General features: G+C 37.8%; 2 protein-coding genes across 5 annotated transcripts in view; one reads left to right on the forward strand and one right to left on the reverse strand.

The window, feature by feature from the left end:
- The window catches only part of MANBAL (mannosidase beta like), a 296,121-nt gene that overhangs the window by 222,600 nt on the left and 58,922 nt on the right, over positions 1 to 14,599 (reverse strand). The window lies entirely within an intron of this gene.
- The window catches only part of RBL1 (RB transcriptional corepressor like 1), a 60,768-nt gene that overhangs the window by 29,746 nt on the left and 16,423 nt on the right, over positions 1 to 14,599 (forward strand). For 3 of the 4 annotated variants that reach the window (XM_019458554.2, XM_019458551.2, XM_019458553.2), the window contains 3 exons: positions 1,933 to 2,080; positions 8,215 to 8,481; positions 9,282 to 9,493. In XM_019458554.2, coding sequence (XP_019314099.2) covers positions 1,933 to 2,080; positions 8,215 to 8,481; positions 9,282 to 9,493 — 627 coding nt within the window. The remainder of the gene's footprint in view (positions 1 to 1,932; positions 2,081 to 8,214; positions 8,482 to 9,281; positions 9,494 to 14,599) is intronic. The other variant, XM_019458552.2, reaches the window with a different exon arrangement.

A 14,599-nucleotide genomic window follows, 5' to 3' on the forward strand; every position in this document is an offset into this window, starting at 1 on the left:
TATCATTTTGTTCATCCATTTATCAATTGATAGACATTTGGGTTGTTTCTGCCTTTTGGCTTTTATGAATAATGCTGCTGTCACCGTTCACACACAAGTTTTGTATGGACATGTTTTTATTTTTCTTAGGTACATTTCTAGGAATAGAATTGCTGGGTCACGTGTACCTCCAGCTGTGTACCTCCAGTTTGGGGAAACCATCACACTCTTGAAAGTGGCTGCACCATTTAACATTCCTACCATCAGTGTATGAACATTCCAGTTTCTTCACATCTTCTGTAAAACTTACCTTTGTTTTTTCTTCCCTGACACTTATCTTTTTTATTCGAGCCATTAGTAGACATAAAGTGATATTTCGTTACGGTTTTTATTTACATTTCCCTGTTGGCTAATGATGTGCAGCATCTTTTCATGTGCTTATTGGCCATTTGTGTATCTCCTTTGGAGAAATATCTATTCAAATCCTTTGCCGTTTTTTAATTGGGTTATTTGTCTTTTTATTATTGAATTATAGGAATCCTTTATATATTGTAAATATGACTCCCTTATCTGTTAATAGGATTTTTAAATTTTGCCTTTCATTTCATGGGTTGCCTTTTAATTTCTTGATCAAGTCTTTTAGAACACAAAGTTTTTAATTTTGATAATGTCCTGTTTATTTTTTTCGTTTCTTGTGCTTTTGGAAGTCATATCTAAGAAACCACTAATTTTATCATATTTAATTTTTCAAATGTCTATGTAAAAAATTAAATGGTTTTCATTAGTAGTATTTAGAATTTAAAAAATCAGAAATTTGTGCCTAATACACACAAGCCACACATTTCACAGTTTAGTATCATGTGAGAAACTGAGTTTTTTCTCCTTTACCTCTGTGTTGCTCTTTCGTAACTCTTGTCTTTTCATCTTTCTTTGCTTTTCTGTGTCTTATACTTCATGAAACCTGGTGAATTTTTGCCTAATTCCACACTACTGGAAGGACTATCCAAGACCAGGAAGAACTGAAAAGAAAATGATTTCTTGAAATCTCTCTTCCATGTATCTTTGGTTTTTTGCAACAAACTGTGATTAACTGTGTAATCTTTAGTATTCATCAATACTTCCATTGTAGAATCTCTTGGGAAAGTGAAAAAAGGCAATGAACTTGAAGAAAGAGGATTTGGGTTGAAGCCCTTGCTCTGTTACTTAATAGTAGTTGTCCTTGGGGCACCTGGGTGGCTTAGTTGGTTAAGTGCCTGACTCGTAGTTTCAGCTCAGGTCATGATCTCATGGTTCATGAGATTGAGCCCCACGTCAGGCTCTGCACTGAAAGCACGGTGTCTGCTTGAGATTCTCTCTTTCCCTCTCTCTCTGTCCCTCCTCCACTCCTGTTTTCTCTCTCTCTCTCTCTCCCTCAAAATAAATAAAAAATAAACTTTAGTGGTGCCTGTGGTGGCCCAGTTGGTTAAGCATCAAACTCTTGATTTCAGCTCAGGTCATGATCTCACGGTTCATGAGTTCAAGCCCAGCACTGGGCTCTGTGCTGACAGCGTGGAGCTTGTTTGAGATTCTCTCTTTCTCTCTCCCTCTCTCTGCCCCCTACCAAAATAAATAAACAAACATTTAAAAAAATATAAACTTAAAAAATAGTAATTGTCCTCAGGCAAATTTCATATTTTAAGCCTGTATTTTGTCATCCTTAAGTGGAAATAGATGGTGCCTACCTCATCAGTTTACTTCTAGAAGTGGTCAATAAACTTAAGGAGATAAATTATAAAATTAAGTGAGATATGTGTAACAACACAAACTATTGAGCACTTTATGCAAGTTCTATTTTGTGAAGAAGAAAGAAGGGAAATAAAACAGTTGAAGAAGACTTTTTTCTCATTTTTCTGTTATAAGTTTTCATCAGTAGGTTTATCTATATGTAAAGCAAGAGGTTTTTATTTTTTACAGGTTATATTCCCAAATAACTTTGAAACAGGAAATGGGGGAAATGTACAGGGACACCTTCCTATGATGCCGATGTCTCCTCTAATGCATCCAAGGGTCAAAGAAGTTCGGACTGACAGTGGGAGTCTTCGAAGGGGTAGGTTCAACACAGGTAAAACAAAAAAATAACAAAGATAATTTTCTCAAAATTTCAAGTCTTGCTAATATATTATTATGAAATCTAATTTCTTTATCAAGATTGAAAAAGGGGCTTATGGGGGCGCCTGGGTGGCTTGGTCGGTTAAGCGTCCGACTTCGGCTCAGGTCATGATCTCACGGTCCATGAGTTCGAGCCCCGCGTCGGGCTCTGTGCTGACAGCTCAGAGCCTGGAGCCTGTTTCAGATTTTGTGTCTCCCTCTCTCTCTGCTCCTCCCCTGTTCATGCTCTGTCTCTGTCTCAAAAATAAACAAACGTTAAAAAAAAATTTAAAAAAAAAAGAAAAGGGGCTTATGAAAAAGAATTTTTAAATTTAAAAGATAAACAGGGGCTAGGACACCTGGCTGGCTCAGTCAGTAGAACATGGGACTCTTAAACTTGGGTCATGGGTTTAAACTTATACCCACATTGGGTGTGAAGCCTACTTAAAAGTAAAAATAAAACAAAATGTAAAAGGAGGCTTATGCTAACACCGTTTTGTGGCTTGTTGTATAGTTTTTCATATCAAAGTAATAAGATTTTCACTCTGTTCTTTAATATTTTTTTACTTCAATGTCAGTTGTTGTGGAAATAGTATTTTAGCCTTTTAATAAACACACTTTTCCTAATGCTAACAGAAAACTGTAAATAAGCAAAATACCTACTTTTCAAATGTGACTCAAGTTATATTCTTTCTCTATGTATGTCTTTATAGAAAGAAAAGTATTTGAAGCAGAGCAAAAAACTCTTTGGGATGCTTAAGTTCATCTAAGAAATAACTTATCCATACGCTCTTAAAATAGTTCATATGAACCTTATGGGAAGATTTTAGTTCATTCGTCCTTATTTTCTCTTATGATGTGTGCATCTGATGTGTGCATCCTCTGGATTATATGAATTTTTTCTTGAATTTTTTAATCAGTTAAAATCTTTTGATCACATATCCCTGAACAAACTTCAGATGAACAAGTACTCGGGCTTCACATGGCTCTTGATCCAACTTGAACTATAATTTTGTGTATGTGTGTGCAGGCACACATATAGTCTTTGCTTTACATGTAGTCCAAGATGATAAAAATGTGCATGCAAAACAGTCTTCATAAGCAGTGAGAATGATTAGGATTGTTTTATGACCTTTAAAAATCTTGTCAGGAGACAGGGGCACCTGGGTGGCTCAGTCGGTTGAGCGTCTTACTTCGGCTCAGGTCATGATCTCTCGGTCTGTGACCGAGCCCAGCATCGAGCCCTGTGCTGACAGCTCAGAGCCTGGAGCCTGCTTCGGATTCTGTGTCTCCCTCTCGCTCTGCCCCTTCCCCGCTCATGCTCTGTCTCTCTCTCTCTCTCTCTCTCTCTCTCTCTCTCTCTCTCTCTGTCAAAAATAAATAAACATTAAAAAAATTTTTTTTTTTTTTTAAATCTTGTCCAGAGGCACCTAGGTGGCTCAGTCCATTAAGCAGCCAACTCTTAATTTAGGCTCAGGTCATGATCTCATGGTTTGAGCGCTGTGTCCAGCTCCACACTGGCAGCATGGAGCCTGCTTGGGATTCTCTCTCTTTCTCTGCCCTTCCCCTGCTTGCTCATGCTCTCTCTCTCTCAAAATAAATAAGCTTTTTAAAAATATATAAATAAAAGCCTTTAAAAAGGAAAAAAATCTTGTCAAAACTTGTATTTATCTATTTGTTTCATCAAAACTTTTAAAAATGATCAGTCATTAGGGGCGCCTGGCTGGCTCTCAGTAGAGCATGTGACTCTTGATCTCAGGGGCATAAGTTTGAGCACCACATTGGGTGTAGAGATTACTTTAAAAAAGTGATAATTTTAAAAAAAGCTATGAGTCCTTAATGTTTAGCAAAATGGAAGATAATAAAAGTATTTACATAATACAGTATAAAGCACTGGAAACATTGAGAATGGAAGTGGTTTGTTTTTCATCTTTTTGGTTTTTGTTTTTTCAAGATTTTATTTTTAAGTAATCTCTATACCCAACACGGAACTCAAACCCACAACCCCATGATCAAGAGTCACACACTCCACTGACTGAGCCAGCCAGGTGCCCTGAAAGTGGTTTGGTTTTCTTGTTGGTGGTTTTTTTTTTTTTTCAAACTTACAAAGAATAGTTTAAACAGTGCTTGCCACCTCCTTCTCCTGTAATTTATGCTGGTGAATGAGCATCTTTTCTGTGCCTTGGTGAACTGTCCTGTTCCTTTCTAAATTTGGATCAGCTTTCAACATTTTATACTTTGTGTGTTTAATTCTTTGAAATATCTCTGAGAGTTCCTCAAATGTGAAGTTTTTGCCATCATCACTTTCTGTTGGATATCTTCATCCTTTTAATCTCAACAACTTTCTTCAATTATGTCAACGAATTTCACTTTCAGGAAGTTCTTCAGGCTGTGTATCTAATCTCTTGAACAGTGTCAGTGTCAGTATTCCCAGAGTCAGTTGTTCCTTCTGTAACTTTACTGACGTTCTAAATTAATTTCAGTTTCAGCATTATCACTTTCATTTCTTTGTTGCAATTTTTTTTTAAGGTTTCTTTTTTTTTTTCTTTGATGTTTATTTATTTTGAGAGAGAGAGAGAGCACAAGCTGGGGAGAGGGGCAGAGAGAGAGAGAATGAGAATCTCAAGCAGGCTTCATGCTCAGCACAGAGCCTGATGTGGAGCTTGATGCCACGAACGTGAGATCATGACCTGAGCTGAAATCAGAGTCAGACATTTAACCGACTGAGCCACCCCAACACCCCCGTACTTTTTTTTTTTTTTTTTGATGATTCCCCTCATGTGTCTGTTTTTATAAAATGTCACATAGGGTTTTTCACTGGAGACAAAGAGACAACATAACTGTATGCTTTCCTGTGCTCATGAATTGAATAGCAGATGTGCCCTGACCAATCAGTGACAGACTTTGAAAGAATTAACATGATTAGTTACTGATCATGATTCACATCTATTAGTTATATAATGATTTGTAAACTAAAGTTTGTTTATGCAGTTATAGTTAGTACATCATGGAAACTGAAATTTGAACCATTTTGTTAGGCTGTTATTTTAACTAAACTATGGTAACTTAAATTCTTGCATATTGGAACTGAACAAAGTATGAACAGTCTGTGTGAGAATGTGTGCATATGTGTATGTATCCTTGACTGTAATATATATATGTATATGTATGCATACATATTTATATTTTATATGTGTGTGTGTGTTTACAGCCTAGCTAGACATCTCAGAACTAAGATCATGAATAATGGTCACCCAAATATGATTCTCTCCAGATGGTGGTGTTTTGAGTGGATGTTACTTTCTATATTACAGTTTTTTGGTATTCTAAGAATTTTCTTTTGGTGAGCTCTTTTGTTCATTGGGTTATAATTCACATACCATAAAATTCACCCTTTTAACATGTACAGTTAAGTAGTTTTTAGTATATTCATAAGACTCTACAATTCTCACCATTATCTAATTCCAGAACAGTTTCATCAGCCCAGAAAAGAGACCCCATATTCAATAGCAGTCACTGTCCAGTTCCCCCACCCAATCCCCTGGAACTACAATCTGCTTTTTGTCTCTATAGATTTGCCTGTTCTAGAATTTTATATAAATAGAATCATATAATATGTGACCTTTGTGCTTGGCTTCTTTCATGTAGCATGTTTTCAAGATCTATTTATATTGCAGCATATATCAGCTCTTCATCTTTATGACTGAATAATATTTCATTGTGTGGATATGCTATATATTGTTTGTTCATTCGTTAGTTGATGGACATTTGGATTATTTCCACTTGTTGGCCATTATGAATAATGCTGCTGTGAACATATAGGGCATATATTATTTTTATAAGTAGAAGAAAAAAGTATTTTCTCATAGGGGTTCAGGCAAGAGAATCAAATAATGGAAAAACCTTAGAAAACAATATTGAGCCTTGACTCTAGGAAGAAAAAGACATAATATTAATTTCTGTATTTATTAAATGTAAAGAGTTGTTCACTGTATCTTTTCCACTTCTGTGCCAAGAAAAGATAATTTGAAGGGGTTTGCAGCTAACCTCATGGCTATAATATGAATCCTCTCTTGAAATGTCAGCTTTAGGTGCACCTGGGTTGCTCAGTTGGTTCAGCGTCCGACTTCAGCTCAAATCATGATTTTGCGGTTTGTGAGTTTGAGCCCTGTGTCAGGCTCTGTGCTGACAGCTTGGAGCCTGGAGCCTTTTTCGGATTCTGTGTCTCTCATTCTCTCTGCTCCTCCCCACTCACACTCTGTCTCTCTCTCTCTCAAAAATAAACTTCAAAAAAAAATTGTTTGAAATGTCGGCTTAAACATTCCTAGTCAGATTCAAGGGCTGTGTTGGATTTCTTATGTATAAAGGATCCAGGTACACTCCTATTAAGTGATCATGGGAGTTACCACAGAACTTTCTATCTGCCACTGAGGTTGGGAAATCAGAGCTGTTTTCATAAGCCCCAGAAATGCAGAGATTTTTATTAAGACATAACTGTTTCTCCTCTCACCTTATTAATACAGAGAGCTGTCAAATCATTTCCAGAAGTTATTTTTATACCTTGTAAACATGTTTAATAAGTCATCTCTACACCCAACATGGGGCTCGAACTCACGAGCCTGAGATCAAGAGCCACATGTGCCACTGATGAGCCAGCCAAGTGCCCTGAAATGCTTTCACTTTAAACAGCACATTATAGGTAGGACATCTGAGTGGCTCCGTTGGTTAAGCGTCCAGCTTCAGCTCAGGTCATTCATGATCTCAGTTTGTGGGGTTGAAGCCCACATTGGGCTCTGCACTGTCAGTGCTTGTGATTCTGTCTGCCCTTCCCCGACTCCCGCTTTCTCTCTCTCAAAATAAATAAATACGCTTAAAAAAAAAAAAAAAAGCATACCATAGGAGTGTCTGGCTCAGTCAGTGGTGTGTGCAGCTCTTGATCTTGGGTTGTGAGTTTGAGCCCCACAATGGGTATAGAGATTACTTAAAAAAAAAAAACTTTTAAAATAAAAAATACGAGCGCCTGGGTGGTTCAGTTAAGCGTCTGACTTTGGCTCAGGTCATGATCTCACAGTTTGTGAGTTCGAGCCCCATGTCGGGCTCTGTGCTGACAGCTCAGAGCCTAGAGTCTGCTTTGCATCTGTGTCTCCCTCTCTCTCTGCCTCTCCTCCAGTAATGCTGTGTCCCTCTCTCAAAAATAAACATTAAAAAATAAATAGATAAAAATAAAAAGTATATTATATACCTGTAAAGAATCAGTGGGTCAGGGAAAGTGGGGAAGGATTGTGGAAAAAGATGTAGGGTTTTTAGGGGCTAGGAGAACCTTTACACACTTGGTATATAGGGAAAGCCACTCCTATGGAAGGATAGCGTTGAAAACTAAATATAATCTATAATCTTTTAATCAACACACTACTGCCAACCCTCAGATTAAGGCAAGTTAAATAGAGTCTTATCACCTTTGCTCATCTTTATCTTCTCGTGAGCTTATAAAAGATGATTCTGTACCTACTAAATCAGAAAGCCATAGGGGCACCCGGGTGGCTCAGTAGGTCAAGCGTCCAACTCTTGATCTCAGCCCAGGTCTTGACCACAGCCTTGTGAGTTCAAGCCCCATGTTGGGCTCCATGTTGGGCGTGGAGCCTACTTAAACAAAAGAAAAAGCCGAAGCTACTGCCTTAAGCTGCTTGAAGTATGGGTGTGTAGGAGGGGGCAAAACTGTGAACCAAATCACTGATTTTTCCTTCTCAGATGTTATTTACTAGATAAGATTGGGAGACAGAAGCTAATTAGACTGCTCAAATTTAGTGGTCACCTCATTCTACCTCTCAGCTTCTATTTTACCCTTAATATTTTGCTCCTTTAATAGTAGGCAGAGGTTCAAGAAACCAGGAAGATGAGCTATCATAATTTTCACATGTAGTAACTTTTTCATACCTCTTTTGCTATACTCTATATTCTGTGAAGATAGCAGCCGTGTTATTTACTGCTGAATACCTATTGCTTAGCATATAGTAACTCAGTATCTATTTTTTGAGTGAATGAGTGAACCTGATTTATTAGTTTAGAATACATATCAAACTATTTTAAATTTATTTTTCTCTCTATTAGATATGCAACCGTTGTCTCCAATTTCTGTCCATGAACGCTACAGTTCTCCTACTGCAGGGAGTGCTAAGAGAAGACTTTTTGGGGAAGATCCCCCAAAAGAAATACTTATGGACAGGATCATAACAGAAGGAACAAAATTGAAAATTGCTCCTTCTTCAAGCATTACTGCTGAAAATCTATCAATTCCACCTGGGCAAAGTCTTCTAACTATGGCCACAGCCATAGTCACAGGGACAACGGGACATAAAGTTACAATCCCATTGCACGGTAACATTTTAATGTATTTATTTTATTTTTTTTCTGAGTTGGTTAGTAATTTAAGAAATGTCTTGCTGGGTTGAATCACATGGCCTTTTTGATCCAGTTTTTTTTTTTTTAACCTATACCATTTTTTTAATTTATTATTTTAGAGCAGTTTTGGGTTCACAGCAAAATTGAGTAAAAGGTATAGAGATTTCCCATATACCCACTGCCCACACACACACAGACCTCATCACCATCAATATACCAAAGAATGGTGTATTTCTTACAACTGATGAACCTACATTGACACATCATTATGACCCAAGTCCATAATTTACATAAAAGTACACTGTTGATGTACACTTCTATAGATTTTGATGAAAGTCTGATAACATATATCTACCATTATAGTATTATACAGAATAGTTTTACTGCCTTAAAAATCTTATGTATTCCACCTTTTTTTTTGTTTTGAACTTATACTGGTTTTTGAATTTTCATACTTTCATGAATTTACCACCCTTTTTATTGGACTTATTTTCTTATCTGAGCTTTACAAATGAGCGTGTTAAGCAAAAATCTTTTTTCTTAATTACAAACATCTCCTTACGAGTTCAAAAGAAAACATTGTCTCAGAGCAGAAATAGAAAACAAGAGTGTTATAACCTAGAATTACAATTTTTGTAGCTTTCCTCTTTTCTAACCTATTCCTATGTTTGGATAGCTAGGTAGGTAGGTAGGTAGGTAGGTAGGTAGATAATTGACAGTTTTTCTGGACCACATGCAACTTATTTCTAAAATAGAATTCTTGCTTATACATTTAGGTATTGCAAATGATGCTGGAGAGATCACACTGATACCAATTTCCATGAACACAACTCAGGAGTCCAAAGTCGAGAGTCCTGTGTCACTTACTGCTCAGTCATTAATTGGTGCTTCTCCAAAACAGAACCATCTGACTAAAGGACAAGAGGCACATACAACTGGAATAAGCAAACCAAAGAGAACTGGGTCTTTAGCACTGTTTTATAGAAAGGTATGTGATTTTATGACATCTAAAAAGATCTCATTTGACGCACCCACCTGGCTCAGTTGGTAGAGCATGCAACTCTTGATCTCAGGGTTGTAAGTTTGAGCCCCACATTGGGTATTGGGTGTAGAGATTAGTTAAAATATTTAAGGAGCACCTGGGTGGCTTAGTTGTGGCGTCCAATTCTTGATTTCACCTCAGGTCAAGATCTCACACTTGGTGAGATTCGGTGTCCCGTCAGGCTCTGCACTGGCAGCATGCAGCCATCTTGGGGTTCTCTCCTTTCCTCTCTCTCTGCCTGCCTCTCTCTCTCTCTCTCTCTCTCTCTCTCTCAAAATAAATAAATAAACTTGAAAAATAAATATTTTTAAAAATTAAAAAATGAAAATAAAATGTCATTGAATCAACGCAAGAAAGATTAACAGCAATTTTAGCCTTCTTTTTTGGGTGTGTGGTAAAACGGACATAAAATTTACCATCTTAACCATCTTTAAGTGTATATTAAGTACAAAAGTGTCGGGGGGCCTGGGTGGCTCACTCAGTTAAGCGTTCGACTTCGACTCAGGTCATGATCTCACGGTTCGTGCGTTTGAGCCCTGCATCGGGCTCTGTGCTGACAGCTCAGAACCTGGAGTCTGCTTCAGATTCTGTGTCTCCCTCTCTCTGTGCCCCTCCCCTGCTCACGCTTTGTCTCTTTGTCTCTCAAAAATATTAAATAAGCATTTAAAAAAATTAAAAGTACAAAAATGTCATTAAGTACAAAATTGTCATTGAGTACATTCATATTGTCGAGGAGCTTTCACCACTATCCATCTCCAGAACTTTTTCATCTTCCTAAACTGAAACTCTGTCCCAAACAATTACAATAATTCACCATTTCTCTCCCCACCACTGGCTCCTAGTAACCACCATCCTACTATGAATTTGACTATTCAAGGTACCTTATATAAGTGGAATCATACAATATTTGTCCTTTTGTGACAGGTTTATTTCACTTAGCGTAAGTCTTCAAGATTATCCATGTTGTAGCATCATTCAGAATTTCCTTCCTTTTTAAAAATTTGTTTAAGTTTATTTATTTTGAGGGAGAGAATCCCAAGCAGGCAAGCTCCATGCTGTCAGCACAGAGCCTGACGCAGGGCTTGAACTCATGAACCATAAAATCATGACTGAGCCAAAGTCAAAAGTCAAACACTTAACTGACTAAACCATCCAGGTACTCCTGTAGTAAGTTTTGAAATTAGGAAATGTGAAACCTCCAACTTTTTCTTCTTTTTCAAGATTATTTTGGCTATTCAGAGTCACTTGAGATTCCATACGAGTTTTAGCATGGATTTTTCTTTTTCTTTTTAGAATGGATTTTTCTATTTCGGCAAAAAACATCTTGGGGATTTTTTTTTTTAAAGTAGGTTCTATGCCCATCATGGAGCCCAGCACAGAGCTTGAACTCACGACCCTGAGATAAAGACCTGAGCTGAGATCAAGAGTTGGATGCTTAACCAACTGAGACACCCAAGCACCCCATCATGGGGATTTTGATAAGGATTGCATTGAATCTGTAGATTGTTTTGACTGGTATTGACATCTTTTTTTTTTTTAATTTTTATTTTTTTTTAAATTTTTTTTTTTCAACATTTTTTATTTATTTTTGGGACAGAGAGAGACAGAGCATGAACGGGGGAGGGGCAGAGAGAGAGGGAGACACAGAATCGGAAACAGGCTCCAGGCTCCGAGCCATCAGCCCAGAGCCTGATGCGGGGCTCGAACTCACGGACCGCGAGATCGTGACCTGGCTGAAGTCGGACGCTTAACCGACTGCGCCACCCAGGCGCCCCGACATCTTAACATTATTAAATTTTCAGTCCAGGGGTACCTGGGTGGCTCAATTGGTTGAGTGTCCAACTTTGTTTCAGGTCATGATCTTGTGGTTCGTGGGTTTGAGCACCGTGTCAGGCTTACTGCTATCAGCATGGAGTCCACTTTGGATCCTCTGTCCCACCCCCCCCTTCATCTCCCCACCTCTCAAAACTAAGTAAACATTTAAAAAAAAAAAAGTCTTCCAGTCCATGAACATGGGGTGTCTTTCCATTTATTTGTGTTTTGAGCTTTTTGTTTTGCTTTTTTGTTTTTTAGTTAACATGCAGTGTTTTATTATTTGCACTTTCTTTAATTTCTTTCAGCAGTATTTTGCAGTTTTCAGTATACACTTTTATATACTTGGTTAAGTTGATACCTAAGTATTTTATTCTTTTTCAGGCTATTGTAAATGAAATCATTTTCTTTATTTTTGGATTATTCATTGTTGGTAGTATAAGAATGAAAGAGATTTTTGTGTGATTTTGTATCCTGCAACTTCGTGGAATTCATTTATTATTTCTCACGTTTTTTAAGGACTTTTTAGAGTTTTCCAGTATTCTACACATGTAAACTACACACAGAGGTGATTTTACTTCTTTGCCAGTTTGGATGCCTTATATTTCTTTTTCTTGCCTAATTGCTCTGGCTAGAATTTCTCGTACTATGTTGAAAAGTGCTGAAATTGGGCATCCTTGTCATGTTCCTAATCTTAGGGGAAAAGCTTTCTTCTTTTCTTTGTTTTACTTTTGAGTATGTTAGCTATGGATTTTTCATATATGGCATTTATCATGTTGAGGTAGTTTTATTCTATTCTTAGTTCATCGAGTGTTTTTATGGGGAAAAAAAGGGGGGCTTTGGGTGGCTTAGTCAATTGAGCATCTGACACTTGATTTCGGCTCAGGTCATGATCAGAGGGTCACGGGATTGAGGCCCAACATCAGGCTCTGCCATAAGCATGGAGCCTGATTAAGTTTATCTCTCTCTCTTTCTCTCTCTCTCTCTCCCTCTGCCTCCTCCCCAGCTCACACTCTCACTGTGTAAAATAAAAATTTTTAAAAATTAGAAAATAAAATTTAAAAAGAAAAAAGCATTTTGGATTTTGTCAGTTGCTTTTTCTGCATCAATTGAGATAATCATATTTTTCCCTTTATTCTGTTAATGTAGTATATTACTCTAATTGGTTTTTCTGTTAAACTATCCTTCCATCCCAAGAATAAATCATAATTTGATCACACTGTAAAATCCTTTTAGGGTATGCTGTTGTGTTCAGTTTACTGGTACTTTGTTGAGGGTTTTTGTATCAATATTCATGAGATATTGGTCTATATTTTTTGTAGTATCTTTGTCAGCTTTGACATCAGGTAATATACGTTTACCCTTTTAAAAGAAACATATTTGACCTCTTAAGAAAACATTATGATTTTGGTGAACTGTGTTTGACTCAGGCTTATATGGTGTGACTCCATTTCATGATATAGCTTATATATCCTACCAACTTATGTTCTTATACCACTCTGAGCAGTTGGCCATCCTCTGAAATTTAGTGGAACTACATTGTGTTAGGTTGCTGTAGATTAGAGTTCATTGTGGGACAGGTGCTTCTTGGATCTTACAGATAAGCTTAAATTATTGAAGAATTGTTATAAAAATTGGTGGAATACTGGGTGGCTACACAGTTTTTATCATAAATCCAATGTGTTACCTTTTATTTATTTTTTTAAGTAAATTCTGTTCCCAAAGTGGGGCTCAAACTCATGACTTTGAGATTAAAAGTCACATGCTCTATGGACTGAGCCACCCAGGCACCCCTTACCTTTTAAATTAAGATTTGACCAATTTCCATTATAATACATGCATTACTGTAGTATTAATGAAAAAGGACTGAAAGATTTAACATAGAAATAATTTCAATTTGCCCTACCCATTTTTACAAGCACTGTCAACTTCTGATAAGACAGGTAAGTTAATTAGATTTTTATAACCAAACATGATTCTTCTCTAAAATAAATCCCAGAACTGAAAGTACCTCTGTAGTCTACTCCATAACTACATGGCTGGCTAGCCCATTCTCAAGAATTATAAAGGAGGGGCGCCTGGGTGGCTCAATTGGTTGAGCTTCCAACTTCAGCTCAGGTCATGATCTCAAGCCTCCTGATTTCGAGCCCTCATCGGGCTCTGTGCTGACAGCTCAAAGCCTGGAGCCTGTTTCAGATTCTATCTCCTTCTCTCTCTGCCCCTACTCCACTCACACTCTCTCTCTCAGAAATAAATAAACGTTAAAAAAAAATGTGAAGGAAAAAGAAAGCACTGTTTTTTGTCTTAGCATTGTGATTAGGGTTTAAGACTTAAAAATTTTAAGAAATTATCTTTCCAAATTGCTTTTGATGCAAATTTAAATTTATTTCCTCTAGTCTTTTTAATCATAATTCTTGAGAGACTTGCCATTTTCTCTACTTCCCGCTGCCTCCTCTACTCTGCCTCCATGACTACTGCCTCCACCTTGTGCCTATATAAGGCCTGTTTTTTGTTTCTGTTTTTAAAGTTTATTTATTTAGAGAGTGAGGGAGCACGAGCAGGAGAGGGACAGAGGAAGGGAGAGAGAGAGAATCCCAAGTAGGCTCTGCGTTGTCAGTGCACAGCCCGATGTGGGGCTCAGTCCCACAAACTGTGAGATGATGTCCTGAGCAAAAATCAAGTTGGACATATAACCTACTGAGCTACCCAGGCACCCCTAGTTCTGAATTTTTAATTCTGCATTTATTTCAGAATCTTGGGTTTTTTTCTTTCCATTTATTTATCTATTTGAGAGAGGGACCAGACAGACAGAGAGAGTGCAAGCTGGGGAGAGGGGCAGAGGGAGAGAGAGACAATCCCAAGCAGGCTCCATGCTCATCGAGGAGCCCAATGCAGGGCTCAGTCTCACAACCCCAGGATCATGACCAGAGCCAAAATCAAGAATCAAACACTTAACTGACTGAACCACTGAACCACTCAGGCATCCTTCTTTCCATTTAATTATAACCTGTTTGACATAGATTAGAAAAACTCTATCCTAAAAGAGAATAGGATGTCTGTATAAAGAACATATGTGTCCGTGGGGCGCCTGGGTGGCTCAGTCGGTTGAGTGTCCGACTTCGGCTCAGGTCATGATCTCGCGGTCCGTGAGTTCGAGCCCCGCGTCAGGCTCTGTGCTGACAGCTCAGAGCCTGGAGCGTGTTTCAGATTCTATGTCTCCCTCTCTCTCTGATCCTCCCC

Source organism: Panthera pardus, unplaced genomic scaffold, assembly GCF_024362965.1.
Source record: "Panthera pardus isolate Hobbes unplaced genomic scaffold, ASM2436296v1 HiC_scaffold_25, whole genome shotgun sequence".
Taxonomy (NCBI): Eukaryota; Metazoa; Chordata; class Mammalia; order Carnivora; family Felidae; genus Panthera; species Panthera pardus.